The following is a 26,230-nucleotide window of genomic DNA, read 5'->3' on the forward strand; positions in this document are numbered from 1 at the left end:
AGGATTAGGGTTCAGCTCAGAGTGAGAGACGGGCTCAGCTCAGAGTGGGGGACCAGGACTCAGTACAGAGTGGGGGACAAGGGCTCAGCTCAGAGTGGGGGACCAGGGCTCAGCTCAGAGTGGGGGACCAGGGCTCAGCTCAGAGTACAGGACCAGATTCAGTGTGGAGCAGAGGACGGGGACTCAGCACAGAGGGACCAGGGCTCAGCTCAGAGTGGGGGACCAGGGCTCAGCTCAGAGTGGAGGATCAGGGCTCAGCACAGAATGCAGGATTCGGGCTCAGCTCAGAGTACAGGACCAGATTCAGTGTGGAGCAGAGGACGGGGACTCAGCACAGAGGGACCAGGGCTCAGCTCAGAGTGCAGGACCAGGGCTCAGTGCACAGTGGTGGACTGGGGCTCAGCAGGCAGTCACTGTTCCCAGGCTGCTGAGGTTTTTCTCCCCTCGACCCCGTGGGCTGGGCCTCACCTCCAAGTTCTTGACCAGCAGCTCCCCAGAAGGTTGGAGGGTGAACTTCCCCCGGCTCCCAGACAGAGGCTGACCGTCCTTTTCCCAGGTGATGTCGGGCTGGGGACTGCCCCTGGCCGTGCAGGGCAACAGGGCGTGGGAGCCTTCGGCAGTGGACAGGTCAGGGAGGGTGGGCTCGATCACAGGCGGGACTGTGGCAGAAAAGGCCCACTTGGAAACTGGACCGGTGCTGGGTGGGCCACCTCTGCCCCAGGGCCCTTGACCGTGGCATGGCCCCTCAGCCCTACCCTATCAGCTGCCCCTACTAACTCTGGTCCAAGGTCCTTGCCCATGGTCACTGAGGACTCCCTGAACTTGGCGAAGCTGTGACGGGTGACCCATTGCACCTGTGCACACACACAGTGACTGGGAGCTCAGCACAGAGGCCCGGCAGACTGTCCCTGGGCAGACTCCTCATGTCTGACAGCTCCACGTCACACAGGATGGGTGAGCCAGCTAGGCAAAGGTGACATGGAGCCAGGAGACCCCAAGTTCATAGCTGAAGTCCCCCTCCAGCAGCCCGCCAGCACAGCCCCCGAGATGCCCACCGAGCAGGCCATGGGGCCAAGGCAGGAGAGCCGTGTTGGCCACTCCCGGCAGACTCCCCAGGGTGTGGCCGATGAGGTCCCCTTTGTCTTTGGGGAGATGAACGGTCAAAGAGGAGGGCGAGGTTAATAGGTTAATCCTGCGTGTGCTCCTGCAAAGCCACATGATGGCCACGCTGGTGTCCAGCAGGGAGTGGGGGAAGGCCGAGGGCATGGGGGGTGCAGTTGTCTGAGGCCAGGTCAAGGGGAGAAGCCAATTCCTTCTAGAACCATCAGTGCTGGCGTGGCGGGGGGAGGAGTGCAGGGGTGTGTCCTGCTGGGACCCAGAGCTGGGTAGCGGGAGAGGAGCTCCCAGAGCCTCAAAGCCCCCTGGTCAGCGGGCCCCCAGCCCCTCCTCGGGCCCACCTTGCACCACCAGCCGTGTCTTCCCCATGGCACTCCCCACGCTGTTCTGCGCGATGCAAAAGTAGTTGCCGGCGTCCTCCGGGCTGGCACGGAGAATCCGCAGCTGGCCGCTAGGGAGGACCTGGGTCCTCGACGCTGGGTGTGGCAGAGAAATTGAGGGGTGGTAGCTGGGGCTAGGGACCCCCCGGGGAGGGGAGGAGAGCAGCGTGAGCCATGCTGCCTGCCAAGGCAGCCTCCCGGCAGCCGAGTGATGGAGTGAGCGGAAACCCAGCCCTGAGACCAGCTGAGCCACGCGTCCCTGACCACTCAGGCTGTGGGGACACCGAGCAGGGGCGGGGACGTGCTTGGGCGGAGCAAGGCCGTGGGGTCCCCTGGGGCACGCAGGGGAACCCAGGGAGGCTGAAACCCTTGGGCCGTCCTCCACTGCTTTTCCCGGGTCATTAGGGCTGGCTGCTGTGGGTCTCACCTGCGGGGACGCTGAGCCCCTCCTTCTGCCAGGTGACCGTGGGCCGGGGGATGCCCAAGGCCTCACAGGACAGCCACACTTCCTCTTCCTCGACTGCCCGAACCACGCTGGGCAGTGGCTTCACCACGGGGGAGGCTGCGAAGGCACGGAGAGATGGTGGGGGTGGGGGTGGGGGTGGCAGAGGTCCCTCGGGTGTCATTAACGCCAGTCCCTCCACCCAGCAGTCTCTAAAGAGACAGAAGGTTCTGGAAGCCTCAGCTGCAGCAGCAGTGACGCAGGGGGAGGCCCTTCTCTTAAGATCCCACCAGGGAGTCGGATCAGAGGCAGAGCCGGGCATCCGGGACCCAAGGCCTTGCCTCCCCCACAGCCCACCCCTTTCTCTAGCTCCCTTGCTCCCCTGCCCCAGGGCTTCTGCCTCTTACCTTGCACAGTGAGGACCACGTGCTTGTGGGCTATGCCGGCAGAGTTGCGGGCTGTGCAGGTGTAGCGGCCGGAGTGGATGGGGAGGGCCTGCCCAATCTCCAGGGCACCTGAGGGGGAGAGGGGTCCCCGGCGATGGAGGTGGCTGGGCTCTGATGCACCCCTGGCCTGGTGCTCTGGCCCGGGACACTCACCTGCCTCCCTACCCACGGTACACAGCACAGGGGGTCAGGTGGGGGAACCTGGGGTGGGCCGGAGCAGAGCTGTGGGCGAGTCCCCGCCAGTCTCCTGGTGTCCGTTTCCCCATGTGTACAAAGAATCAGACACGATGGGCTCAGACGCTCTAGGATCTGCCACTGCCCTGCCTGCAGCCCCTGGCTCACGGCCCCATACCCTCCTGCTCTCACCACGCGCTGCCAGAGGACTTGATCCTACGGGGCCTCCCGGGGTTACTGCTGCCTCTGCCCGCCTCTTGCCCGCCCGCCCTCAGCCTCGGCTGCCCGATAAACACCGTCTGTCTCCCCAGACTGCAGGCTGCGCCTCGGCCAGGGAGTGAGGGGGTTTCAGCATCATCCTCCTGTACCTCTGGGCACTGGCTGGGGCGCGGGGACCAAGACCCACAGGACTCTACAACTCCCTGCAGCCCCCGCCCCGGCCCCAGGCGGAACCAGAACCGTGGCTGACTGTGCGTGGGGGACTCTGCCGTAGCCACAGGTCGGAAGGAGTGGCCCATGGCTCCCGAAGGGGCTGAACACCCTGGGGGCGGGTGTGTGGCCCCGCGGTGAAGATGCGCGCGTCCCACATCGGGCTGCATGGGTGTGACACCTGCCGCTGCTCCTGGTTTCAGCTTCCTGCCAGGCAGCTGCTGGGAGGCAGCGCTGATGGCCACGGGCTCGGGTCCCTGCCACTCACTGGACAGACCTGGGCGGGGTTTCTGGCTCGGCTTTGGCTCAGCCCACCCCCAGCCAGGGTGGGTATTTGGGGAGCGAGCCAGGAGATGGGAGGTCTCTCTTTGCTTTTTTGTCTCTCTTTTTTTAAAACATTTATTTATTGGGGCCAGCACTGTGGCACAGCAGGTTAAGCCACAGCCTGCAGCCCTGGCACCCGACTGGGCACCACTTTCAGTCCCAGTTGCTCCACTTCTGATCCAGCTCTCTGCTAATTCATCTGGGAAAGCAGTGCCCATGTGGGAGACCCAGAAGCTCCTGGCTCCTGGCTTCAGCCTGGCCCAGCCCTGGCCATTGCAGCCAACTGGGCAGTGAACCAGTGGATAGAAGATCTCTCTATCTCTTCCCCTCTCTCTGTAACTCCACCTTTCAAATAAATAAAATAAACCTTTCAAAAAAACAGATTTATTTATTTGAAAGTCAAAGTTAGAGAGGGAGAGACAGAGAGAGATCTTCCATCCATTGATTCATTCCCCAGATGGTTGCAACAGCCGGGGTTGTGCCAGGCTGAAGCCAGGAGCTTCATCTGGGTCTCCCACCTGGGTGGCAGGGGCTCAAACCCTTGGGCCACGCTCCATTGCTTTTCCCAGGCCATTAGCAGGGAGCTGGATCAGAAGTGGAGCAACCAGGACACAAACTGGAACTCATATGGGAAGCTGGTGTTGCAGGTGGTGGCTTTACCCACCACGACACAGCACCAGGGCCCTCTCTGTCTCTCTCTCTCTCGCTCTCTCTCTCTCTCTTTTTTTTTTTTTGGACAGGCAGAGTTAGATGGTGAGAGAGAGAGAGACAGAAAGAAAGGTCTTCCTTCCGTTGGTTCATCCCCCAAATGGCCGCTACAGCCAGTGCACTGTGCCAATTCGAAGCCAGGAGCCAGGTGCTTCCTCCTGGTCTCCCATGCAGGTGCAGGGCCCAAGGACTTGGGCCATCCTCCACTGCCCTCCCGGCCACAGCAGAGAGCTGGACTGGAAGAGGAGCAACCGGGACAGAACCAGCGCCCCAACTGGGACTAGAACTCGGAGTACCGGCACCACAGGCGGAGGATTAGCCTAGTGAGCCACGGCATCAGCCCCTCTCTGTCTCTTAAGTAAGAACCCCTTAGCTCTGGGCTGTGGTGTGCACACTTCAGGATTTTGCTAACCAGCTGACAAAGTCATCTGAGCGTGGAGAGTACCCCAAAGTTGCTACCTTTCTACTTTGACAAGCAAAGGTGTTTGGAAAGCTGCCATCACACCAACCCTGATTTCATCAGAGAGAGACTTTCACACCAAAGGGGGGAGAGCGACGTTGCAGAATCAGGGATAACTACCCCCCCACACAAAGCACTCAGCTCACAGCTATTCCCCTCGTTTTGCCTTGAAACAGCACTGAGCTGCCAGTGAGCATCCGGGAACCACTGGAGGCCACAGAGGCTCAGGGAGGGAAAGAGGGCGCCCCCAGCCACCCAGCCAGGGGCAGCAGAGCCAGGCCAGGGCTGTCCACCTGGCTCTACCTAGGGGCTCTGTGCCCATTCTCTGTGTCTCTGGGGTCCGCCCTCACTTACCTGAAGGCAAGACACGGTAGCCGCTCCCCCGCACCCCGAGCCGGGCGCCCGCCTTGCTCCAGGAAACTTCCGGGGCTGGCACACCTGTGCTGTGGCACGTGAGGACCACAGGCGCCATCCTGGTCACGGTGAAGTCCGTCTGGTCGTCCGCGATGGTGGGAGGTACTGAAACCCAAGACAAAGGCTTGCTGAGGGCACAGGGACACTGGCAGGGGGTGGGCTGGGGACTCTAAGCAGAGGCTGGGGGCAGGGTGACGTGGGGGGGTGGGGAGATGGGCAGGGACAACAGACTTGGGCTGTCTCCTTTGCTCATTCAGCAAGTATCTGGGGGCTCAGGGACACGGTAGTGCTTTAATCAGTTCATGGAGAAGGGCCGGTGTTGTATAGGTTAAGCCTCGGCCTGCAGCGCCAGCACCCCACATGGGCTCCAGCTGGAGTCCCAGCTGTTCTGCTTCCGATCCAGCTCCCTGCTAATGCATCTGGGAAAGCAGCAGAGGGTGGCCCAAGGGCTTGGGCCCCTGCACCCGCGTGGAAGATCCAAATGAAGCTCCTGGCTTCGGCCTGACCCATCACCGGGGGATGGAGGATCTCTCTGCCTCTCCCTCTCCCTCTCTATAACTCTGGCTCTTAAATCAATCAATCTATCTATCTATCTGTCTTTAAAAATAAAGTCCATGGGGGCCAGCGCTGTGGCGCAGTGGGTTAATCTTCCACCTGTGGCGCCAGCATCCCATGTGGGCACCGGTTCTAGTCCCAGCTGCTCCTCTTCTGATCCAGCTCTCTGCTGTGGCCTGGGAAAGCAGTAGAAGATGGCCCAAGCCCTTGGGCCCCTGCACCCTCGTGGGAGACCTGGAAGAAGCTCCTGGCTCCTGGCTTCAGATTGGCTCAGATCCAGCCATTGTGGCCATTTGGGGGATGAGCCAGTGGATGGAAGACCTTTCTGTCTCTCCCTCTCACTGACTAACTCGACCTCTCAAATACATAAATAAAATCTTAAAAAAAAAAAAGTTCATGGAGAGATGGAATTACAAGGTGAGTTCATTTTGAGGCAAAAATCCCCTTGAAATCCATGCAGTTTTCATAATGTTAATTTTTCTTTTTTTTCTTCTTTGAGAGGCAGACACACAGAGAGAGACAGAGACAGACAGACAGACAGACAGAGATCTCAGCTGCCCGTTCATTGCCTCCGGTAGCTGGGCTTGGGCCAGAGCTGGGAGCCAGGCCCTCCATCCAGGCCTCGACCCCTGGAGCCGTCACCACTGCCTCCCGGGGGCTGCATTAGCGAGAAGCTGGAGCCGGGAGCCAGAGCCGGGGATCGAACCCAGTGCTCTGACGTGGAGCGTAGGTGTCTGATAAGGTGAGTGCCCACCCCTGTGGTTTTCAAACTCTTCTTTCTGACAAGTGGTTATGGCATGAGCAGGACGCTGGAGACAGGAGCCAGAGCCGGGATTAGAACCCAGTGTCCTAACCACTAGGCCAAACCCCACCCCAGAGGGGCCGATTTCAACCAGATGAGGACAAGGTACGATCTGGGTTTAGAACATCCTGGATCGGGAGGGGCCTTTTCTGCCTGTCCCATATGCCAGCAACTATGCTGGCGCTGGAGTTGGTTGGGCGGTGGGGAGGAGGCAGGATCCAAGAGGGCTTCCTGGAGGAGGTATCCTGGGAACCGCAGGAAGACTGGCAGGAAACCGGGGCAAGTCCTGCAAGTAGACAGGGGACAGGGGCTGCCCCTGACCCGGGCTTCCTGGTCCACCTCCCACCCCGACTCACCGAGGACGGTCACCTGGTAGAGCCTGCGGGCCTCGCCCACCTCGTTGCTCACCACACACTCAAACTGGGCTGAGTCCTGGGGCCCGGGGGCCATGAGAAGCAGGGCACCGGATGGCAGGAGCCTGGGGGAGGCAGACGGGCGGCTGAGGGACTGGCCAGGCTGGCCGAGACGAGGCCACCAGGGCCTTCCTGCCCAGGCGTCTGGATGGGCGTGGTCTCACAACCATTGCCCTTCCTCTATTCGGGCCCCCAGCTCTGACTGTAGTGTTTCTTCTAGAAGTTTCTCCCACCAAAGGTCTAGCCGGTGGGTTTAGGGTGCGTCTTTATCTCCCGCCCTGTGTGTGTCTGCAGTCACACAGGGATAACTTCTGTAATGACAGCCACGCTCAAGCCCCTGTTCAGAAAGCGCAGGTGGATAGAGCACCCGTGGCGATCCGGCACCCCACACAGCAGATGCTGGGCGAGGCACTGGGGGGTCAGGTCCATCTGTGCACCCCACGATCATTTAACACCAGCTGTCTTGAGCAATGGGGAGACAGAGCCTGGGGAGCAGTCGGCATGTCCAGGCTCAGCCAGACGAACTCAGACCTCACAGTCTGTTCTTATACAGTGACTGTAACAAGTGTAACTGTCAGGCCGTGTGTCCCAAATGCCCTCGTCCCCTGCTGGGCGTCCCCATCTGTCTCAGTGCAAAGACCCCCGGAGCCCCCCGAGGCTGTAACACAAACTCTGGTCCCCGCCTTGTTCCTGGCCTGGCCCCCACTGTGAGGTGGGCATCCCCTCCCCCTCCCATATATCTCAGGAAGCCCAGGAAGGGCAGGTGTTACCGGTAGGCGCCCGGCTGTGGGCGGAAGTCGAGCTTCTGTCCGTCCTTCCACCAGGCCACCAGGGGCCTGGGGGAGCCGCTGGCCTCACAGGGCAGCGAGGCCGGGACGTGGGCAGTCAGGGTCACATTGGAGGGGCTGGGGCTAATGGCTGGCGGCGCTGGGGAGAGGACAAGTTGTCAGGAGACAGGTGCGGTGGGGGCAGGGCTGTGCCCAAACCACCTGCAACCCATGCTGAGATGGCAAAGGCAGGGGCAGGAGAGACCCTGGGGGAGAACATCCAACAGCCAAGGCTGGGCCTGGCCTCCTTGAGCAAGACCTGCAGCGCTTGACTGCCCATCAGCTCCTGCTGAGGCCAGGGCCCGGCAGAGGGGCCTCCCGCGAGGCCACAGATCCCGGTGACCGCGTCGCTTGCTTGCCCGCATTCCCCTTCGGCACACGCTTCATATCATTTAGCAGAACGGCATCGTCCCAAGGGTGCGTGATGTGTGCACAGGCATAGATACGCAGCGTCAACACTTCGTACTAATGGGCGTTGCAGTCAGACACCTTTGGGGACCACTGCCCTGGTTCCCGACCCGGAAGCTAAGCAGGACCGGATCCCGGCAGGGACCGGGCACTCAAGGCAGGAGTGAGCCCTCCCCATGTCACTCACCGAAGACGCGGAGGTGGCGGCTCTGCCGATCGGAGCCGGCGGAGTTGGATGCCACACACACGTAGTGGCCGGCGTCCTGGGCGAGGACTGGCTGGATCCGCAGGGAACCCTCGGGCAGCAGCTCCAATCTGGAGTGGACAGAGGGGTCTCCATGGAGACCGCGGGGCCCTTCCCCTCTGCCCCAGTGTTCCCAGTAAGACAGGGGTAGGGACCTTTTTTCCTGCCAAGGGTCACTTGGATATCTATAGCATCATTCGTGGGCCCGCAAAATTCTCAACTTAAGAATGAGCCTGCTATCGATTCACTGAATTTCAAGTCTCTCCTGCAGCCGGTTGCCTGGCAGGGCCAGACCAAAGATTTCACGGTCTTACACGGCCCTCAGGCCAGATGTTCCCCACCCCTGCAGCAAGAGGACACCAACTTGGGGCTGAGTCCTGCACCTGTGAGGTCAAGGTCAGGGTGACAGCATGAGCAGCACCCCGCCCTCAGCCCAGCATTAGACAGGTCTAGAGAGGGACTGCTTCTGGCTCCCCAGCCCCCCTCTGGCCCCTGCCTCTCTCCAGGAGCCCACAGGCAGCACCATGTCCATGGTTTCTGGGAATGGCTCCTCCCCAAGTACCTGGCTGGACTGTATAATCCCGCCCCCAGCCCAAGTTGATTGGACCGGGATGGACAGATCCCTCAGACTGAGCCAATGACGTTCTCCGCCCTGGGATGTGTGATTCACAGAGAGCTCACTCTGCCTTGGAGCCATCAACTAGGGGTCTGTGGGTGGGTCAGGGTGTGTTCCTGCCTGCTCATTGCTGGGGGTGGGGAGAGAGAAAGAGCACACACAAGCCACACGCAACCAGAGACACTGGGAGAAACCCCTGGCCTCTCCGTCACTTAGCTGTCCCTGGCTTCGGAGAGGTGCCCCACGACCTGGTGATGGACTCACTTTTCTGCTCCACCTGCCCAAGTCAGTTTCTGTTTACAGCCCACAAAGACCCTCCCAGATGCCCTCCTGTTCCAGCCCCCACCTGGGGTTCCCAGGATCCAGAGGGGCCCCGTCCTTCCTCCAGGTCACGAGGGGCAGGGGTGCACCGTCCACCCGGCAGGGCAGCAGGGCCGTCTGGTTCACCGAGGTGTTCACACTGGGTGGTCCCGGCTGGATGGTGGGCGCCACTGGGGAGGGGCACAGAGGGAGTGGGTCGGGCACCTGTCACTCTCAGGAGCGTGGGCAGGGCGGGGCAGGCCACACTCACTGTGGATGTCCACGCGGAAGGCCACACTGGTGCTGCCCGCCGCGTTGCGGGCTGTGCAGCTGTAGTTGCCGCTGTCGGCGGTGCTCAGGGCCTGCAGCTGGAGGAACCTGCCCTGCTCGGGGAGCTGGGTGTGGGCGTCCGCCTGCAGGGTCCCCAGCCAGGGCAAGAGACAGACCCTCAGCAGTGCAAGGCTGGGCCAGGCGAGGGGGACCAGGGTCTCAGGCAACGGTCTCTGCCCCACTCCAGGCTGGCCGCAGGCCCTGACCCCCTGGAGGAAGAGAGCTCCCTGTCCCTGGAGCTCCGTCCAAAGGCTGTGACCCGTGCGTCCATGGCTGCAAACTGGTGCCACCGGCGGGTGAGCGCAGAGAGCTCCAGTTCCTGGCCCCAGGACGCACAGCCAGGCCGCGCAGCGCGAAGGCGGCATGGGAAGAATGCTGGGGTGTGCCTCAGCAGCTCTGGGTGCCTGTCCCAGCCTGCCTCAGTGACCCCACCCCCTACCTGAGGATGAAGATAGCAAGGGGCAGAGGGTGGCCCCAGAGCAGTTACCCATGGTGCCACCCAGGGCAGCGCTGGGACCCGGGACAGTGTGGCCAGGGGCCAGGGTCGTGAGGGGCAGAAGGCCGGGCCCTGGGTTCCCATCCTGGCGCTCACCTGCAGCAAGATGCCGTCTCGGTGCCACTGGATCTCGGGTGCTGGCTCAGCCTCCACCGAGCACTCTAGGACCAGCTGCCCTGGGGCCAGGCCGACCACAGAGCGGAGACCCTGGGGCCCAACAACATTTGGGGGACCTGAGGAGCACAAGAGAGTGTGAGAGACGGACCCACCCCCTCGGGCCCCGTCCTGCCTCCCACCCCTGCCACCCCAAGCCCCCTACCTTGAACCCTGACCCGGAAGCTCTTCTCGACTTCACCTGCTGGGTTCTCGGCCAGGCAGGTGTACAGCCCAGAGTCACGCACCTGGGGACAGAGCAGGGTGAGCAGCTGCCCGGCCCCTTCCTACACTGCTAGGGACTCAGGATTTGCACCTGGGCTGCTGGGGCTGCCCCTCTCTCTTCAGCCAATCTCGGGCCCTCTCTCGGGATCTCTCCACCTCCATCTCATCCCTGGTGCGAGACCCACCTCTTCCCAGAAGTCCCCTCCGACTGCACCAGCCCCCTCCCACCTAGATGGGGAGTTATCTGATTTTGGCACCAGCCGTGGCTCTGATCTGGCTGGGAGATCCTGAGGGCACGGCCCGGGCACCTCCACAACCTCAGGCCCTGCACCAGGAGGAGCTGTGGCCATCACCCTGGGGGAAGTGCAGCTCCTCCCTCCCCCGAGGACAGGCACAGCACCTGCACAGCCTGCACCTGGAGCGCCCGTGGAGCTCGGCCGCCGTTCTCCAGCCCGCTTAGGGCCTGCCCGTCCTTATGCCAGGTGATGTTGGGTGGGGGGGAGCCCCGGGCATCACACAGGAGCTCCATGGGGGTGCCGGGGGTCAGCAGTAGCTCTGCAGGCTGGCCCGAGTCCTCGATGTGGGGGGGATCTGCCAGTCACAGCACCCTGTCAGCCAGGACCCGGATGCTGGAGCCTCTCTCCACCGCCCAGCCCCAAGCCAGATGCTGACAGCATTCAGAGCCAGAACAGATGCTCGCGAGGGGGTGGGGGGGACCTGGAGACATCAGGACCATCTCCCAGGGACAGTTATTTGTGCTTTCAAACCAGTGAGGACACGGTATGGGGGAGGGGAGATAGTTTCCCACACAGCACCACACGCGCAGGATTTTGCGCCGAGTCTTAGGGCTCTGCCCCCGATTGGGGTGACTCATGCTCTTCCGTCTGCTACCAAGGTTTGGTGGGCAAGGCAGATGAGCACAGCCCCCGGGACATCAAACATGCGGCCGCCCGCCCCTGCAGGCCAGGCCAGCGCAGCGTTCTGTCCAGGACCAAGCCCGTCCCTGAGCCCCACTCCCAGGAGACTTGGGGTGGACTCGTCTCGTTTACCGCCTTCCCATCACCCCCCACCCCCCAGGACCGGGGACCCACCCATCACGGTTAGCTGGAAATACCGCCTGGCTTCGCCCGCCTCGCTCACGGCCACGCAGGAGTAGGTCCCCGAGTCTTCAGTTCCCACGGCCTCCAGCTGCAGCCCCGGCCCCTGTTCTAGGCTCTGGGCCAACCAGGGCTCCCCATCCTTCACCCACGACACCAGGGGCAGGGGGCTGCCCCGGGCCTCGCACGGGAGGACCACCGTGGAGCCGCGGACCACCACCACGTCCTCCTGGAACTCTGCAGGCTCCAGGAAGGGGGGCACTGTGGAAGATACAGGACAGGCAGGAGCCATCTCACCCCACGCCGGGACCTCTGCACAGGCCAGAGTGCCCTGCTCATCCCCGGTACTCGGCTTTGACCTCGCCTCCTCCAGGAAGCCTCCCCAGGGTCCCCAAGGCGAGATGCCCCCTCATCCATGTTCCCACAGCATCCTCTCCTTCCTCTGGGAGAGCAGCCACCCTGCCCACTGCTGTATCCCAGGCACACGGGAGTGCCCAATGATCACTTGGCGATAAACCAGCGAGCCACCCAACGAACCCAAGACGGAGCTTGGATTCGCCCTGCCTCGGCACCACAAGTTCTGCCCTTGGCACCCAGGTGGGAAGGGGGCCAAAGGCCTTGGTTCTCACCAGCAAGGCGGAAGGACCCGCTCAGCCCAGCCCCTGCTCCGTACCTTGCACCTGCAAGGTGAAGTTCCTGTCGGCCACACCAGCAGGGCTCGAGGCCACACAGGTGAAGACGCCAGAATCTGCTAGCTGCACCTGGGAGATCCTGAACTCCCAGAGACAGACGGGAGGGGGGAGGAGGGAGGGAGGAGGGAGGGAGGAGGGAGGGAGGGAGGGAGGGAGGGAGGGAGAGAGAGAGAAGGGCTCTCGCGAGACTGCCCGAGAGTGACAGTCACACGCACTCCATCAGGACCACAGCAGAGTCTGCAGGGCCGTCTGTCCCCCCTCGGTGGGCACCACCCTTCATCACTGACTCTGGGGCCTGGGGTTGTTTCGTCCAAATATCTGATCTCGTCCTGCTCGGTTCGCCTTTAAACCTTCGCCCCGCTCAGCCTCCTGGTTACACCCTGTGTGTGTTCCTGCTACAAACACGCCTCATCTTCAGAGACCCTCTGACGGCGAGCTGGGGTGACACAGCCCAGCGCGGTCAACCAGAACTCCAGGCTTCTCGCCCACCGGCTCGCCCACAGTGGCGCCTCCGCCTCCAGGCAGGCTGGGTAACCCCCTTCTCTCTCATCTCTTTACAAACACCATCAGCTCCCCTCCAAATCCATCCAGTGTGGTGCTGCTGTTAGATGGCTGTCTCCCACGGGAGTGCCTGAGCTCCCGGCCCGGCCCCCCTCCCCGTTCCAGCTCCCGGCTGATACACCGGGAGGCAGCAGGTGACGGCTCAAGAACTCGAGCCCCTGCCACCCATGTGGGAGACCCAGATGGAGTCCTACATTCCTGGCTTCAACCTGGCCCAGCCCTGACTGTTGTGGCCAGTTGGGGAGTAGGCCAGTGGATGGAAGATCTCTCTCCTTATCTTTCAAACAAACAATATATATATATATATATATATACATACATATATATCTATCTATCTCCATCCATCTGGGTCTCCCACATAGGTCCAAGCACTGGGGCCGTCTTCTGCTGCCTTCCCAGGCGCATGAGCAGGGAGCTGGAGCAAAGTGGAGCAGCTGGGACCTGAACAGGCACTCTGCTATGGGATGCTGGCGTCGCAAGCGACAGCTCAACTCACTGTGCCACGATACCAGCCCACATGTTAAGCTCCATCGATCGACCTCTAGGATGCGGCCGCCCCTCACGGCAGCCCTGCTCCAGGCCACATCAGTTTCCCCAAGTGTCACAACAGCGCCTCCCTGTCCTGCCGTCCGCATGGAAGCCAAAAGGATCTTTTGAGAAACCCAAGTCACGGCCCCAGAGAACTGCGAGTGGAGTCGTGCGCTCGTATCTGCACGCCCACGTCCTGCAGCAGCTACCGAACGTCCATCGGCAGCTGAACGCACAGATAAGATGCGGTCCAGCCACACGGTGGAGTAGCACCCAGCGCTGAGGACAGAGGAGAGTCTGACGCCGTGGCTCAGGCGGACTGTGAGGACACGACGCTTCGTGAAGCCAGCTGTGCGCCAAAGGGCGAACCTGAGGGTCCCATTCCCATGAGACCCGGAGAGCAGACGGGTGGTCGCCCGGGGTGGGGGAGGGGAGCAGGGAGGCGGGGTCTGATGGGCAGAGTGTCAGTCTGAGAGGGACGGTGGTGATGGCCGCGTCACGGCGTGAGTGCGCTTAGTGCCACTGGACTGGGCACGCCACGGCGTGAGTGCGCTTAGTGCCACTGGACTGGACACGCCACGGCGTGAGTGTGCTTAGTGCCACTGGACTGGACACGCCACGGCGTGAGTGCGCTTAGTGCCACTGGACTGGGCACGCCACGGCGTGAGTGCGCTTAGTGCCACTGGACTGGACACGCCACGGCGTGAGTGCGCTTAGTGCCACTGGACTGGACACGCCACGGCGTGAGTGCGCTTAGTGCCACTGGACTGGACACGCCACGGCGTGAGTGCGCTTAGTGCCACTGGACTGGGCACTTGGCAACGGTTCCCACAGGGAAATACTCCAAGTCAGCAAGCGCCCTGGGAAAGCCCTCCAGGGTCTCCCATCTCCTCCAAGAAAAATCCAAGTCTCTCCCAGGACCCCCAAGGTCCCGCCCCCATTACCTGACCCTCCCCGGTCTCCCCCAGGCCCTATTCTGCTCTTTGAACACATAGGACCCCGCCCTCCCTCGAGTCCTCTGGCCTTGCCCCTCCCTCTGCCTGCACGCTCTTCCCCACAGAGCCCACTCCCCCCACCTGGCCCTGCTAAGCCCCTGTCCCCCACCACCCTACATTAAGCGGCAGCCGCCTCTGCCCCCTCCCACTTACTCCCCTCCCTGCTCCTTCTCCAGGACCCACCACCCCCGGGACATTTCATTTCTGTTTGTCTCCCCCCCCCCCCCAGTACCCAGAGCTGCAGGCTCACTGCTGGGCCTGGGCCTGGGCCAGTAAGCACTGTTCAGCACATGCTGCTGGATGCATGAAGATGGCTCGGCTCAGGCACCTTCTTCCAGGAAGCCCTCCCTGACTTTTCCCACATTCAGCCAGACTGAGTCACGTTCCCAGGCTGAGTCAGGTTCAATCAGGTTTCTTCACCTGGTTCTGCGCCTCCCCCACCAGACTGTGAGAGTGCCTGAGGGCAGAGGCCCCTCTCTGTGGGGCTGGGGTCCCGTCCCTCTGCCTATCACAGAGATTTTACTCTAAAACCCATTTAGAATGTTTTTAAGCCCCAGCTGTCTCGAGAGTTGTCCGGGGCCTTGGCTTCGCAGGCTGGGGGCCGGGAGCCCCGCCTACCTGAGGCTGCGGCCGGAGCTGTGCAGGTGGGTGCGCTGGGACAGTGGAAGGGGCAGGCCGTCCTTGAGCCAGCTCACGTGGATGGGTGGGGAGCCCCGCACGGGACAGGCCATGGTCACCAGTTCCCCAAGCCTGCTCACCAGGCTCTCCCTGCCGTCGGCTGCCTGCTCGATGGTGGGAGGAACTAGCCGTGGGCAGAGAAGAGGGCTGGTTGGGGGCTGGGCGGAGGGGGGGCTCCTCCCAGGGAGATGTTACATGGTGTTGCCAAGACCTGGATGTGTGTCCCCAGCAGCCACCACTGTAGGGGCCCTGATAGCCCCGCCCCCATGGGAGGGACGAGGCCACTGTGTGGGGGTCACCGTCCCACCCTGGACTCTCCACTGGGCTGAGGTGAGGATGAGGCTGGGGACCTAGAGCAGTCAGACCCAAAGCCTGGGTCACAGCATGGGCATTGTGGGCCTGGAACCCAGGTCTCCAGTACCCTCCGGGGGCCCTGCCGAGACCCCGCCCCGGTCCCAGGCTGGCTGTTGGCTGCTCACCCAGCACGTTGACGGTGTGCAGCCTGGCGTCTTCACCGGCCGCGTTGTGGGCCACACAGGTGTAGGCGCCGGCATCCGAGGCTCGCAGGCCCTTCAGCACCAGGGAGCTGCCGTCCAGGTAGAACCTGGCGAGGGCGGGGGGCAGGAGCGTGAGGCTCAGGAGGCCCTGCCGCCTGGGCAGGGGGACGGGCAGGACCTTACCGGAGGTGGGGACCCACGCCTCGGTCCAGCGGGCCGCCGTCCTTCAGCCAGGCCACGGCGGGCGGCGGCTGCCCCTCGGCCTCGCAGTCCAGCCGCACCTCCTGGTCCTGCAGGACGTTGTGCTCCTGCGCGGCGCCCGAGCTCCGGATCCGGGGGGCCTCTGCGGCAGGGGCTGCGGTGAGGCTGGGAGAGGGGGGCGGCAGGGGCTGCCGTGGGGCGGGGTGCACACCTACCCAGCACGGCCACCACGAAGTCCTTGCGGGCCTCGCCCTGGGCGTTCTCAGCCACACACGTGTAGGTGCCCGCCTGGGCTGGCTGCAGGCGACTCAGGTGCAGGCGGCCGCCTCTGGAGATGACGCCATGGGCCGTGCTGCTCTCTGTGGGACACGGGGACGGGACGGGCTTTCACTTGTGGGGTGCCACCACCCCAGGCACAACCACAGGGCCTGAACACAAAGCCCACGGGACTCCCAGGCCGGGTTCCCTGAACACCCCACCCCCTACCTGTGTTTACAGGGGGTGGGGAGGGGGGCTGACAGAGATCCTTCCTGTCCAGCACTGCCTTCCCCTGCCCAGCCTAGGACCACTCTGTTCTGTAAGACGGCCCTACTTCCTTCCACCTCTCCCCTCGGGACTCGCTCCGGCCCCACCCTCACCTCCCACCCACCTCACCAGCTCTGCCCCCTCCCCCCGGATCTCGAGGCTTCTGATCAAGGAGAACCAGCCCCACACGACCCATTCGGGTCACCCTGCGGCTCCTCCAGGGCCTTGCTCGCCAGCCGCTTCCCCCCTGAAACCACACTTCCCCCTGCCGGCCTCTAACTGCACCAGCCCAGCCTGGCCGCCCTCCCCGGAGCCCAGTGAGCAAGGTAAGGAAGCCAGGCGCACGAGAGCGGCACAGGTGGGCGAGGCGGCGCCACCGTGTGAAAAGCTATGGAGAGAGATCTGCAGGTCCCCAGAGCAGCTTGGGGGCTGCGGGGGCTGGGGGGGGGGAGCTGGGGGGGGTGGGAGAAAAGGCTAACGGGTGCCGGGGTTCTCGCTGGGTGAGAGGAACGGTTTGAAAACGGCTGTGGAGAGGGCCGCACAGCTCTAGAATGTGCTAGAATCACTGAGCTTCAAATGGACGAGCTGTATACTGTGTGAGTTTTATCTCCGTATTGTTACTGAGAGAGACAGAGAGCGAGAGATGGGGGGAGAGAATCTGAAACAGTGAAGCCCACCTGGGGCGTGGGGGGCCAGGGAGAGGCGGGCTGCCTGGCACCACAGGTGCTCCCGCGGGCTAGGCTGTGCCTAGGCAGGGCACCTGCTCAGAGCTGTGCTGTCAGATCTGGAGCTTGCCCCAGAGGCACGGAGAGGGCCCAGGAGACCAGTGTAGGGGCTACCGCCTTCACCAGGGCCACAGTGGTGGCCAGAAAGGGAGGCTGTGGCAGGAGAACAGTGGGCAGGCACCCCGGGTGTGGACCAGGTGACAGGATGAGGGGGTCTGCTGACCGACAGCTGCAGTGTGGGGAGGGTGAGAGTGAGGATGGAGGCCTGCGTGGGGGTGACCAGACACTCTGGGGGGAGCAGGCAGAGCAGCTCTGGGCCAATGCCAAGTCCAGGCTCAGCCAGCTGGGCTGTGCCGGGGCTCTCGGCAAGACAGAGCCCGTGTCCTCTGTCTCCCAGGAGCTGACCAGGGTCTCAGGAATGGCTCCCACTGTGTGGGTGCCACAAGCCCAAGAGTGACATGACAAGACAAGCAGGCTGGGCCGACAGGCACTGCCAGGCTTTGACCTTGCCTAGTACAAAGGACAGGTGTGCTCACCCACGGGTGTTCTGTCTTTCAGCCACGTAACAGTAGGTGCAGGGACCCCCGACACGTCACAGGCCAGCACCAGCGGGCTCCCGGCCACCTGGCTCACCATCTCCGTCTCAGGGCTCTCAAACGCTGGGGGCACTGTGGGAGAGAAGGCAGACTCCCAGAACCCTCAACCTCCCCCGATTCCTTGGGCAGGTCGGGGAGGTCCTCCCCTGGAGCTACTTGGCTGCATTTACAAAGCAGAGTCCAAAAGGGGTCCACTCAGCCCATGGATGGTGAACACAGGGCTCATACACAGGCAGCTCTTCACCTACACCAGGGCAGACATGACTAATGGATCCTAGCACTCCTGCTCAGCCAGGATGAAGTCAGGAACCTCAAAGCCACTACCACTGGAATGCGAATGGCTGAGCTCGAGAGGTGAGGTCTTTGCCCCTGGGGACCAGACATGACCCTCTCTCATGGCTCATGGAGGGAGCTGTCAGAAGGAGCTGGGAGCTGGGAGCAATAAGCCTGCCATCTGCCGTTTAGAACAACTGTGTTCGGGGACCGGCACCGTGGCATGGCCAGTAACGCTGCCACCTGCGACGCTGGCATCAGCGTTTGAGGGCGCTGGTTGGAGTCCCAGCTGCTCCACTGCCAATGCAGCTCCCTGACAGTGGCCTGGGAAAAGCAGTGGAAGATGGCCCAAGTGCTTCCACCTCTGCCACCCATGTGGGAGACCCAGAAGAAGAGCCTGGCTTCAGCTTGGCCACCCCTGCACTCAGCTGTGTCCCCCAGCGTGCTCAGCTGAGCCTGTGGTCACTCTGGGAGGAACTCCATCTCCCAGCGTCCCCTTGTGGCCTGCCATGCCTGCTGCCCAGATTCTCACGCGTGGAGCATGAGCAGAGGGGGCCGGTACGTCTGCTTAGATCAACGCTGCCGCCCACACCTGCTGCCCCCTGCTGGCCGTGGGCAGGAACAGGATCCAGTAAGTAGGGACAGCACCCCCAGAGGTGGAGGAGCGACAGGTGGAAGGGCCCTGGGTCCCTGGATTACCACGTGGACCAAGCTCCCCACCAGCCTAGACGAATCCACCACATTTTGGGGCCTCCTACACAGTTGAGCCACATCCCATCAAGTGCTCTCTGTTCCACCCCCAGGCTCTGGGGTCATGACCCCTCAGGGTTCATCAGTCCCCGGCCCCAAGTGGCTCATCTCCAGGGGCTCCTTCATCCCAGGGTCCAGGTGCCAGGCTACGCCTGCACTCTGCAGTGGGCCGGGTACCCCCAGCGTGCTCTCATCTTTGTGGAAGATAAACCTGAGGCTCAGGCGCAGGCCCGTGGTGCAGTGGTTACGCTGCCCCTGAGATGTCCACGGCCTGTATCAGAGTGTCTGATTTGAGTCCCGGCTACTCTACTTCCAGTCCAGCTTCCTGCTAATGCACACTTTGAGAGGCAGCAGGTGATGGCCCAGGTTCCTGGGCTGCTGCCACCCATGTGAGAGACCCAACCTATGTTCCAGCCTCCTGGCTTCAGCCTGGCCCAGCCCTGGTTGTTGTGGGCATTTGAGGGATGAACCAGTGGATGGAAGATCTTGGTCTGACTCTCTCCTTTTCAAATACAATAAGCCTATGCCAAAGCAGACATCACTAATCAATCCCAACACTCCTGCTCAGTCATGATGCAGCCAGGAACCTCAAACAGTGCTTGAGAAACACAGCCTGAGGCTCAGAGGGATGAAGCGTTCTCCTCGGCCCCCAGAGCAGGCATCGCACAGCCCTATTTGTCACCCACTGATCCTAAATTCCAGACCTTGCACACCTTACCCCTGGCAACCCTGCCTCTTCCCAGCCACACCCTTCTCCTCCTGGGCAGCCCCGTGTGCCGTGAGAGCTCCCTGGCCACGGCGGCCAGGCCGGCCCGACTTACCCTGGACAGTGAGGCTGAAGGTCCTCATGGCCTCCCCAGCGGCGTTGCTGACTCTGCAGCTGTACACACCTTTGTCTGACACCTGCAGCAGGGAGGACAGCACGGGGCTGGGGCAGGACACCAGGGCTCCCCGAAGTCTCCAGGGCAGGGACTCCCCAGATACACCGGTCCTGCCTGGGGAGCCCACGGCAGGCAGAGCCTCAGGGCTGTGGGGATGGTGTTGGGCCAGCAGAGGGGGCCCAGGACTTCCAGAGGGACAGGGAATTCGGACCTCAAACCCCGGGGAGGGAGGGCAGCCCTCCTGGGCATTACAGGGGGGCAGCCAGAGGGCCTAGCACGTGGCCCTGGGGACGCTGAGGCAGGCGGCAGGCAGGAACCTGCTCGAGCTCTCCTGTGAGTCACGCACGCAGATCTGGAACCCAGCTCTCTGGAGCCCTGTGGCTTCCCTTGTCTCCTGCCCCAGAGGCTGGTGGGCTCTGTCTGGGGTCCCACGGGCTAAGCAGGCAGCAGCCCCCACACCCTGCCACACACCTGCCTGTCTCTCCATGCTGCCCACCCATAGTACTCATGCCTCCTGCAACACCCACAACACCCACACCACCCATGCCACCCATGCCACCACTGCCCACACTGCCAACGACATCCACAGTGCCCACAAAACCCACACCGTCCACACCACCTACAACACCCACACTGCCCACGTGGCCCACACCGTCCACACCACCTACAACACCCACACTGCCCACGTGGCCCACACCGTCCACACCACCTACAACACCCACACTGCCCACGTGGCCCACACCGTCCACACCACCTACAACACCCACACTGCCCACGTGGCCCACACCGTCCACACCACCTACAACACCCACACTGCCCACGTGGCCCACACCGTCCACACCACCTACAACACCCACACTGCCCACGTGGCCCACACCGTCCACACCACCTACAACACCCACACTGCCCACAAAACCCACACCGTCCATACCTCCTACAACACCCACACTGCCCACAAAACCCACACCGTCCACACCACCTACAATACCCACACTGCCCACGTGGCCCACACCGTCCACACCACCTACAACACCCACACTGCCCACGTGGCCCACACCGTCCACACCACCTACAACACCCACACTGCCCACGTGGCCCACACCGTCCACACCACCTACAACACCCACACTGCCCACGTGGCCCACACCGTCCACACCACCTACAACACCCACACTGCCCACAAAACCCACACTGTCCACACCACCTACACTGCCCACGCTGCCCATGTCCCCGGGCACTCACCTGGGAGTCCAGGATCTCCAGCCTCTGCCCACCCTGCAGAGCCTGGGTCCGCTGTGCCAGCACCAGGGGCTGTCCGTCTCTGTACCAGGTCACTGTTGGCTCGGGGAGCGAGTCTGTCTCACAGCTCAGGACGGCCTTGTCCCCGGCCCGCACCGGGACTGTCTCCTGGGAACCTCTGGGAGGCTGCCGGAGGGTGGGAGGGACTGAGGGCAGGAGACAGCCCAGTGAGGCAAAGCGGCTTCACCACACCCCCAAACCCCCGCCCAGCGGCAGGTGAGCAGCCTGTGGAGCCCCCAGGGTCACACATTAGCTCCAACCCCAGGGGCTGGGGCAGGGGGAGCCGGAGGAGAGCATCCCGGCCAGCACACCACACCCTGCTGGGGGCCAGGGCCCGGCTCTCATCCTGGGCCTCAGCCTCTTGCCCAAGGGTCAGCCCCAGATGCCAAGCAAACCAAGAGAGGAGCCCCTGGCACAGCCACAAGCCGTGGGGACTGGCACGGGGGCTGGAAAGAACCTTCCAGCGAGTCCCGGCTCAGGACACCTTGGGGCAGCTTTTCCCCAGGACCACGGCGGTGACGCCTGTGCTCAGACAGGCGTAGGAAAGGTCCTCCCAGGCCCAGGCTCCTGGGATCTGTCTCCCCAGGTCCCTCCCCAGTGTCCTGGCCCTCAGAGCTTAAGGCACGGGTGTCCCAGCCTCCCCCACGCAGGCAGCCCCTCTCCTGGCTGTGCTGCTCAAGGGGGGTGGGGCTGATTGGGAGGGTGGGGACCGAGGCGCCGTACCCAGCACGCTAAGCTGCACCCGCCTCTGGTCCCGGCCGGCAGCATTGAGGGCTTCACACACGTAGGTCCCGGAGTCTGACCGCTGTGCCCGCGCCAGCTGCAGAGTGTGGGTGCCTGCCAGGGAGACCCAGCCCTCACACCAGCAGCCCCGCCGCCCCCAGGCCACTTCCCCCGGCTTGGGGGAACAACTGCCTTCCCTCATGGCCTCGGGCTGGGCCCCGACACTCAGTTTACTCACCAGGCAGGAGGAAGAGCTCCTCACCCAGGGAGAGGGCCTGGCCATCCTTGTACCACGTGACCTCGGGGCTGGGGTGAGCGTGGGCCTCACAGGGCAGGGAGACGCTGCTGTTGAGGATGGCAGTGACCTGCCCCGAGTGCTGGCCTGTGATTCGCGGTGGGACTGTCCCATGGCCACCAGGACAGAGAGAGACGTGAGACTGCTAGCAGGGAGCAACGGGCCGCACGGTGAAACACCAAGAGCTCTTCCCAGCTCCTGGGGCTCCACCTCGGTGCACCTGCAAGTAAGCCTGCCCAGAGACCAGAAAGGGAGAGCCCCCTTTCCAAGGCCACACAGCTGAAATAGGAATCCAGGGTTCAGGCCACAACCTCGAGAGCGCCACACTAAACCTTCTCTCCACAAGGCCACAGCTGTCCCCACGGGGGGCGGCAGAGAGACCAAGAGTAGACTTGGGGCTGGCGTTGTGCAGAGGTTTAAGTCTGTCTGAGACTCCAGCACCCATAGCAGAGCGCCACTTGAGTCCTGGCTGCTCCCTGTTAACACGCCGGGGAAGCAGCAGAGGGTAGCCCGAGTGTTTGGGCCCCTGCACCCACATGGGAGACCAGGATGGAGCTCCAGGCTCCTGGCTTGGGCCTGACCCAGCCCTGGCTGCTGTGGCCATTTGGGGGGGGGGGGGTGTGAACCAGTGGATGGAAGATCTCGCTCTCTTTCCCTCTTTCTGGGAAATAAAAAGAAACAAAGGCGCAGACTCCGGCCGTGAGGCCCCCGGGCAGGCTCTCTGAGCATGCTCCCTGCAGGGAACTGGGGCCTGGCTCCCGGCTCTGCTGGAAGGAGTCGGTGCAGGGAAAGCCTGAGCCCGTGCCAGGTACACAGCAAGCGCCCAATAATGGTGCCGAAAGGCCTCAGGAGAGCCCCTCCCTGGCTGCCTCCGAAGCAGCTAAAGACCATCCGAGCCGTTCCAGTGGTGACCAGGCCCTCCGCCATGCTCTCTGTGGGGGATGCGGCTGGCCCCAGGCAAGAACCCCTGAGCTCAGAGTGCGGGGCCTACAGCCCAGGGTCCCAGAAGCACCGAGGAACGTGAAGGGGCCCTGCTCGGCACAGCTCACCTTGGACTCTGAGGGTAAACAGCTTCTCGGCGGAGCCGGCCTGGTTCTCAGCCACACACATGTAGCTGGCAGCGTCAGCCACCTCGGCCGTGGAGACCTGCAGGTGCAGGGGGCCGCTGCTGGGAGGGGCTCCACCAACCCAGGTGAGGACTCCCCTTCCACTCCATGCCGGACATGTAGCTCACGGCACTGGTGGAGGGCTTTGTGGGACACTGTGGGGAGAGGGTGTGACAACAGGCCCCTCCCCCAACCCCATGGAGAGCTGCTCTGAGTGTCAGGTGCACCCCTGGAGAAGGCTCCAGACGTGGCCCGTGTGTCCCTTCCAGGTGTCACCTGGCCCTCTAGGCACCACGTGGCTCCTCCCACGAGATGATCTGCGGGGCTGCATCGGCTCTCAGGGCCAGGGGATCCGGCAGGAGCCCCACTTGGCAGATAACACCTGCTCCCTGGTTCCCAGGCAAGCTGGGCTGGGTGGCGGCAGCCTCTGCCTGTCGCCCAGACGAGGGCCACACTGACCTGCAAGACTTGCCCGTCCTCCAGGACCTGCAGCCGTGGACTCGGGGAGAAAGGCAGCCCATTCTGGAGCCACGAGATGGAGGGCATGGGGTTGCCCAGGGCTGGGCATCGTAGGCTGACGGTGCTGCTGGCATTGATGGTCACCTCCTCCAACAGCTCCTCCGTGTCGCCCAGGATCACAGGTGGGGCTGGCATGGAGGCAAGAGAGGCACCTGGTGCCCGGCGTTGGCTGGGCTCCCCGGGCCCTGCTCACCAAATGCTCCCAGGCCCTGATCCAGCTCAGGAGCCTGAGGCACAGAGAGGGCTGTCACTGGCCCAAGTCACATCGCTAGGCAGTGGCTCACCTGGAACTGGAACCCAGTTCTGCCTGGTGTCAGTGCCCAAGCCCCACGCCCCCATCAACCCCTGAGAACGGCCAGACGGACACACGTGGCCTCGCTCCCCTGCAGACAGAGGCCCTGAGCCTGCCCCAGCCCCGCTACTCACTCAACACCAGCAGCTCGTAGTGCAGCCAGGCCTCGCCCACCTCATTGGTGGCCTTGCACGAGTACCTCCCAGCATCCTCTGCCTGTACCAGGGGGATCTGCAGCACCCGGCCTCCTGCAGGGACACAGGACAAAGGCCTGAGCGCAGGGGACACAGAGCAGAGACCTGAGCCTCCCCCAGGGCTCACAGACTGCTCCTCCCCCTGCGTGGGACCTGAAACACATCGCCCGTGAAATGCAGAGCGTGGGCCTGCCAGGGGAAGCCGAGTCCCAGCACAGCCTCACCAGCAACTCTGCGGGCCGTGTGCTGGTGAGACCCCCATTTACAGATGGAAAAACAGAGGCTTCCCACCAGCGCCCGCCCAGCGACAGACAGCAGTTGCAGGCTCAGGTCTGCTCCGTGCTGGCCGGGCTGCTGGGGACAGCAGAAGGAAAGGAGCAGAGGCTCCTGGGAGGCACAGAGGCAGCTCCAGGTCTGTGGTGTGGCAGGCGGGGGCGGGGAGTGAGGTGAGGGTGCTAGGGGCTGTCACCAGGGCCCTCTGTGACCAAGAGCTGGCCAGGCCAGATCGTGGCATCTGGGGAGAGAGGCTTGAGTGGGGTCAGAACCAGGGGCTCACTAGCCTGGGCTGGTTACTGTTTGAGGTGAATCTACGGCTGGGGTCAGAGTTCAAGTCAGCTCGTGTCTGTTGTCACCGTACTTGGGATTGGAGGTCAGCGGCCAGGGGAAGGAGTGGCCTGGCGGTGTTGACAGGAACAGACACCCGCAGTGAGGGCTGCCTCTCCTGGATCCCCGAGAGGCCTCCTTTTCCCAAGCACCAAGTACCAGCCCTGGTAGACTCTGCTCACAGGAGCCTGGGACAACCAGGTGCACCTGTGCCGACCAGTGCTCTGGCTGCTGGGCCCTGGCGGGCCTCGGTGCAGATCCTACACCAGGATCTGCCCTCAGCAGGCTACAGGGCCCTGTGCCGCACAGCAGCTGGGCCCTGGCCTATCAGGGGAGCTGGCTGAGCCGCCCAAGGAGCCAAGCATCTCCAAGCCCCACCCCCGGAGCCTCTGCATGCAGAATCTTCCACCAACACCATGAACTGAAGACTCAGATAACTTTAAATAAGGAAATACTCCAAGTGGTAAAAAGAAAAAAAAAGCCACAGAAGCCTTGAGCCCCGACCTGAGGGAGGCCTTCTTCCTGCTCTGGGGTCACGAGCAGGGGCGGGGGGAGCTCTTGCCCAGAGGTCAGCGCAGTATGGAGCACAAAGCTCTGCTCTAAAAACTGGAGGGGGAGGCGAGCCCACTCCTGCCTTCAGACCGGCCAAGAAGCCTGGGCCCCCTCAGCATCACCGCTAGGTCCAGAGTGGCTGTGCGCCCCATGCGAGGTCACACAGCCAGCAGCACACGGGAAAGCGGAGCTCGCGTGCCCAGCTCCTCCCGCACCGCGCCCACCTTGCAGCAAGGACACCCCCTCCGTGGCCGAGAGGCGCTGGTCCTCCTTGTACCAGGTGAGCTCCGGGGGCGGGACGGCGTTGGTGTCGCAGTACAAGTAGGCCGGGTTGTTCTCCACGATCTCCCGATACTCCGTCACCCCACCCCGAGCCTCCACCTCCTCCAGCTCCCGGGACAGGACTTCATCGTCACCCACCTTCTGGAACATGGGGGGCACTGGGCGGGGGAGAGGAGGCTGTCAGGAAGCACCTCGGGCAGGGGGAGTGCTGCTCTGCTCCCAGCGAGACCCCTGCCCATCTGGGGGTGCCGGGGGGGGCATCGTCCTCCACCCCCCTCCCTGGGTCCAAAAGTCTCCTTGTAACACCGGCACCTTCCTTAGGGCACAGGCCAGCTACTCAGCTTAGGCCAGCGCTGGTCCTCAGCTAGAACGGAAAGCAGGCCCAGAGGGACACCACCGCCCAGGTCACACAGCCACTCCACTGCAGGGCCAGAGGTGCCGGCGATGAGCACGGGTAGGACACCTGCCAGGTGCCCCCAAAGCACGGAGTGCGACACCTGGCTCTGAGTGTTACTCCAGCGCCAGACTTGGCCACCTGCCTCCTCCTACTGCCCCTCCTTCTTCCACATTTCGTGCTGTGGTTGGGGGGCGAGAACCCTCAACCTCCTCCAGCCCCCCCCCCCCAGCAGCAGGAGCCCACAGCCCCAGCTCCCCCTGGGCTGTGGAGAGGGTGGAGGGAAAATGCCTGTGTGAGGCTGGCGAAGAGCGCCCCCTGTCGGCCGCGCAGGATGCAGGCCAGGCCCACCCTCCCGCCTCGACCACTTGACCTCTCTCTCCTTGCCCGCCGCCCACTGCCAGGCGCACCCTGGATGAGCACGTTGAAGTCCTGGTCGTCCTCGCCGGCCACGTTGGTGGCCACACACAGGTACCGCCCCGAGTCGGACACCTGCGTGGGCTGGATCTGCAGCAGCCTCCCTTCTCCCAGGAGGTGGAGCCGCTGGCTGGGGGTCACAGGCTGGGGCAGGGGGATAGAGGGTGGGGACAGAGATCAGACAGCACCAAGACTGAGGGAGATATGTTTCAGCGATACGAGCCCGTGGCAGCGTTGTAAAACCAAACCACGGAACATAAAGAAAACAGGCAGAGACAGCAGGCTGGTGTTTA

General features: G+C 63.2%; 1 protein-coding gene across 1 annotated transcript in view; it reads right to left on the reverse strand.

Annotated features, from left to right (window-relative positions):
* Positions 1–26,230, reverse strand: part of HMCN2 (hemicentin 2) — a 139,177-nt gene that overhangs the window by 22,019 nt on the left and 90,928 nt on the right. The window contains exons 53-81 of the mRNA XM_062208446.1: positions 25,931–26,081; positions 25,069–25,284; positions 23,630–23,743; positions 23,144–23,331; positions 22,628–22,724; positions 21,522–21,683; positions 21,284–21,397; positions 20,504–20,706; positions 19,202–19,283; positions 17,298–17,429; positions 15,727–15,870; positions 15,494–15,653; positions 15,293–15,417; positions 14,754–14,937; positions 12,033–12,130; positions 11,354–11,620; positions 10,663–10,853; positions 10,204–10,285; positions 9,981–10,117; positions 9,330–9,471; positions 9,105–9,249; positions 8,086–8,213; positions 7,434–7,590; positions 6,607–6,728; positions 4,834–4,998; positions 2,346–2,453; positions 1,924–2,058; positions 1,458–1,592; positions 469–659 (exon numbers count right to left, since the gene is read on the reverse strand). Of these exons, the coding sequence (XP_062064430.1) occupies positions 469–659; positions 1,458–1,592; positions 1,924–2,058; positions 2,346–2,453; positions 4,834–4,998; positions 6,607–6,728; positions 7,434–7,590; positions 8,086–8,213; positions 9,105–9,249; positions 9,330–9,471; positions 9,981–10,117; positions 10,204–10,285; positions 10,663–10,853; positions 11,354–11,620; positions 12,033–12,130; positions 14,754–14,937; positions 15,293–15,417; positions 15,494–15,653; positions 15,727–15,870; positions 17,298–17,429; positions 19,202–19,283; positions 20,504–20,706; positions 21,284–21,397; positions 21,522–21,683; positions 22,628–22,724; positions 23,144–23,331; positions 23,630–23,743; positions 25,069–25,284; positions 25,931–26,081 (4,275 nt within the window). The remainder of the gene's footprint in view (positions 1–468; positions 660–1,457; positions 1,593–1,923; positions 2,059–2,345; positions 2,454–4,833; positions 4,999–6,606; positions 6,729–7,433; positions 7,591–8,085; positions 8,214–9,104; positions 9,250–9,329; positions 9,472–9,980; positions 10,118–10,203; positions 10,286–10,662; positions 10,854–11,353; positions 11,621–12,032; positions 12,131–14,753; positions 14,938–15,292; positions 15,418–15,493; positions 15,654–15,726; positions 15,871–17,297; positions 17,430–19,201; positions 19,284–20,503; positions 20,707–21,283; positions 21,398–21,521; positions 21,684–22,627; positions 22,725–23,143; positions 23,332–23,629; positions 23,744–25,068; positions 25,285–25,930; positions 26,082–26,230) is intronic.

This window comes from Lepus europaeus, chromosome 12, assembly GCF_033115175.1.
Source record: "Lepus europaeus isolate LE1 chromosome 12, mLepTim1.pri, whole genome shotgun sequence".
In the NCBI taxonomy this organism is placed as follows: Eukaryota; Metazoa; Chordata; class Mammalia; order Lagomorpha; family Leporidae; genus Lepus; species Lepus europaeus.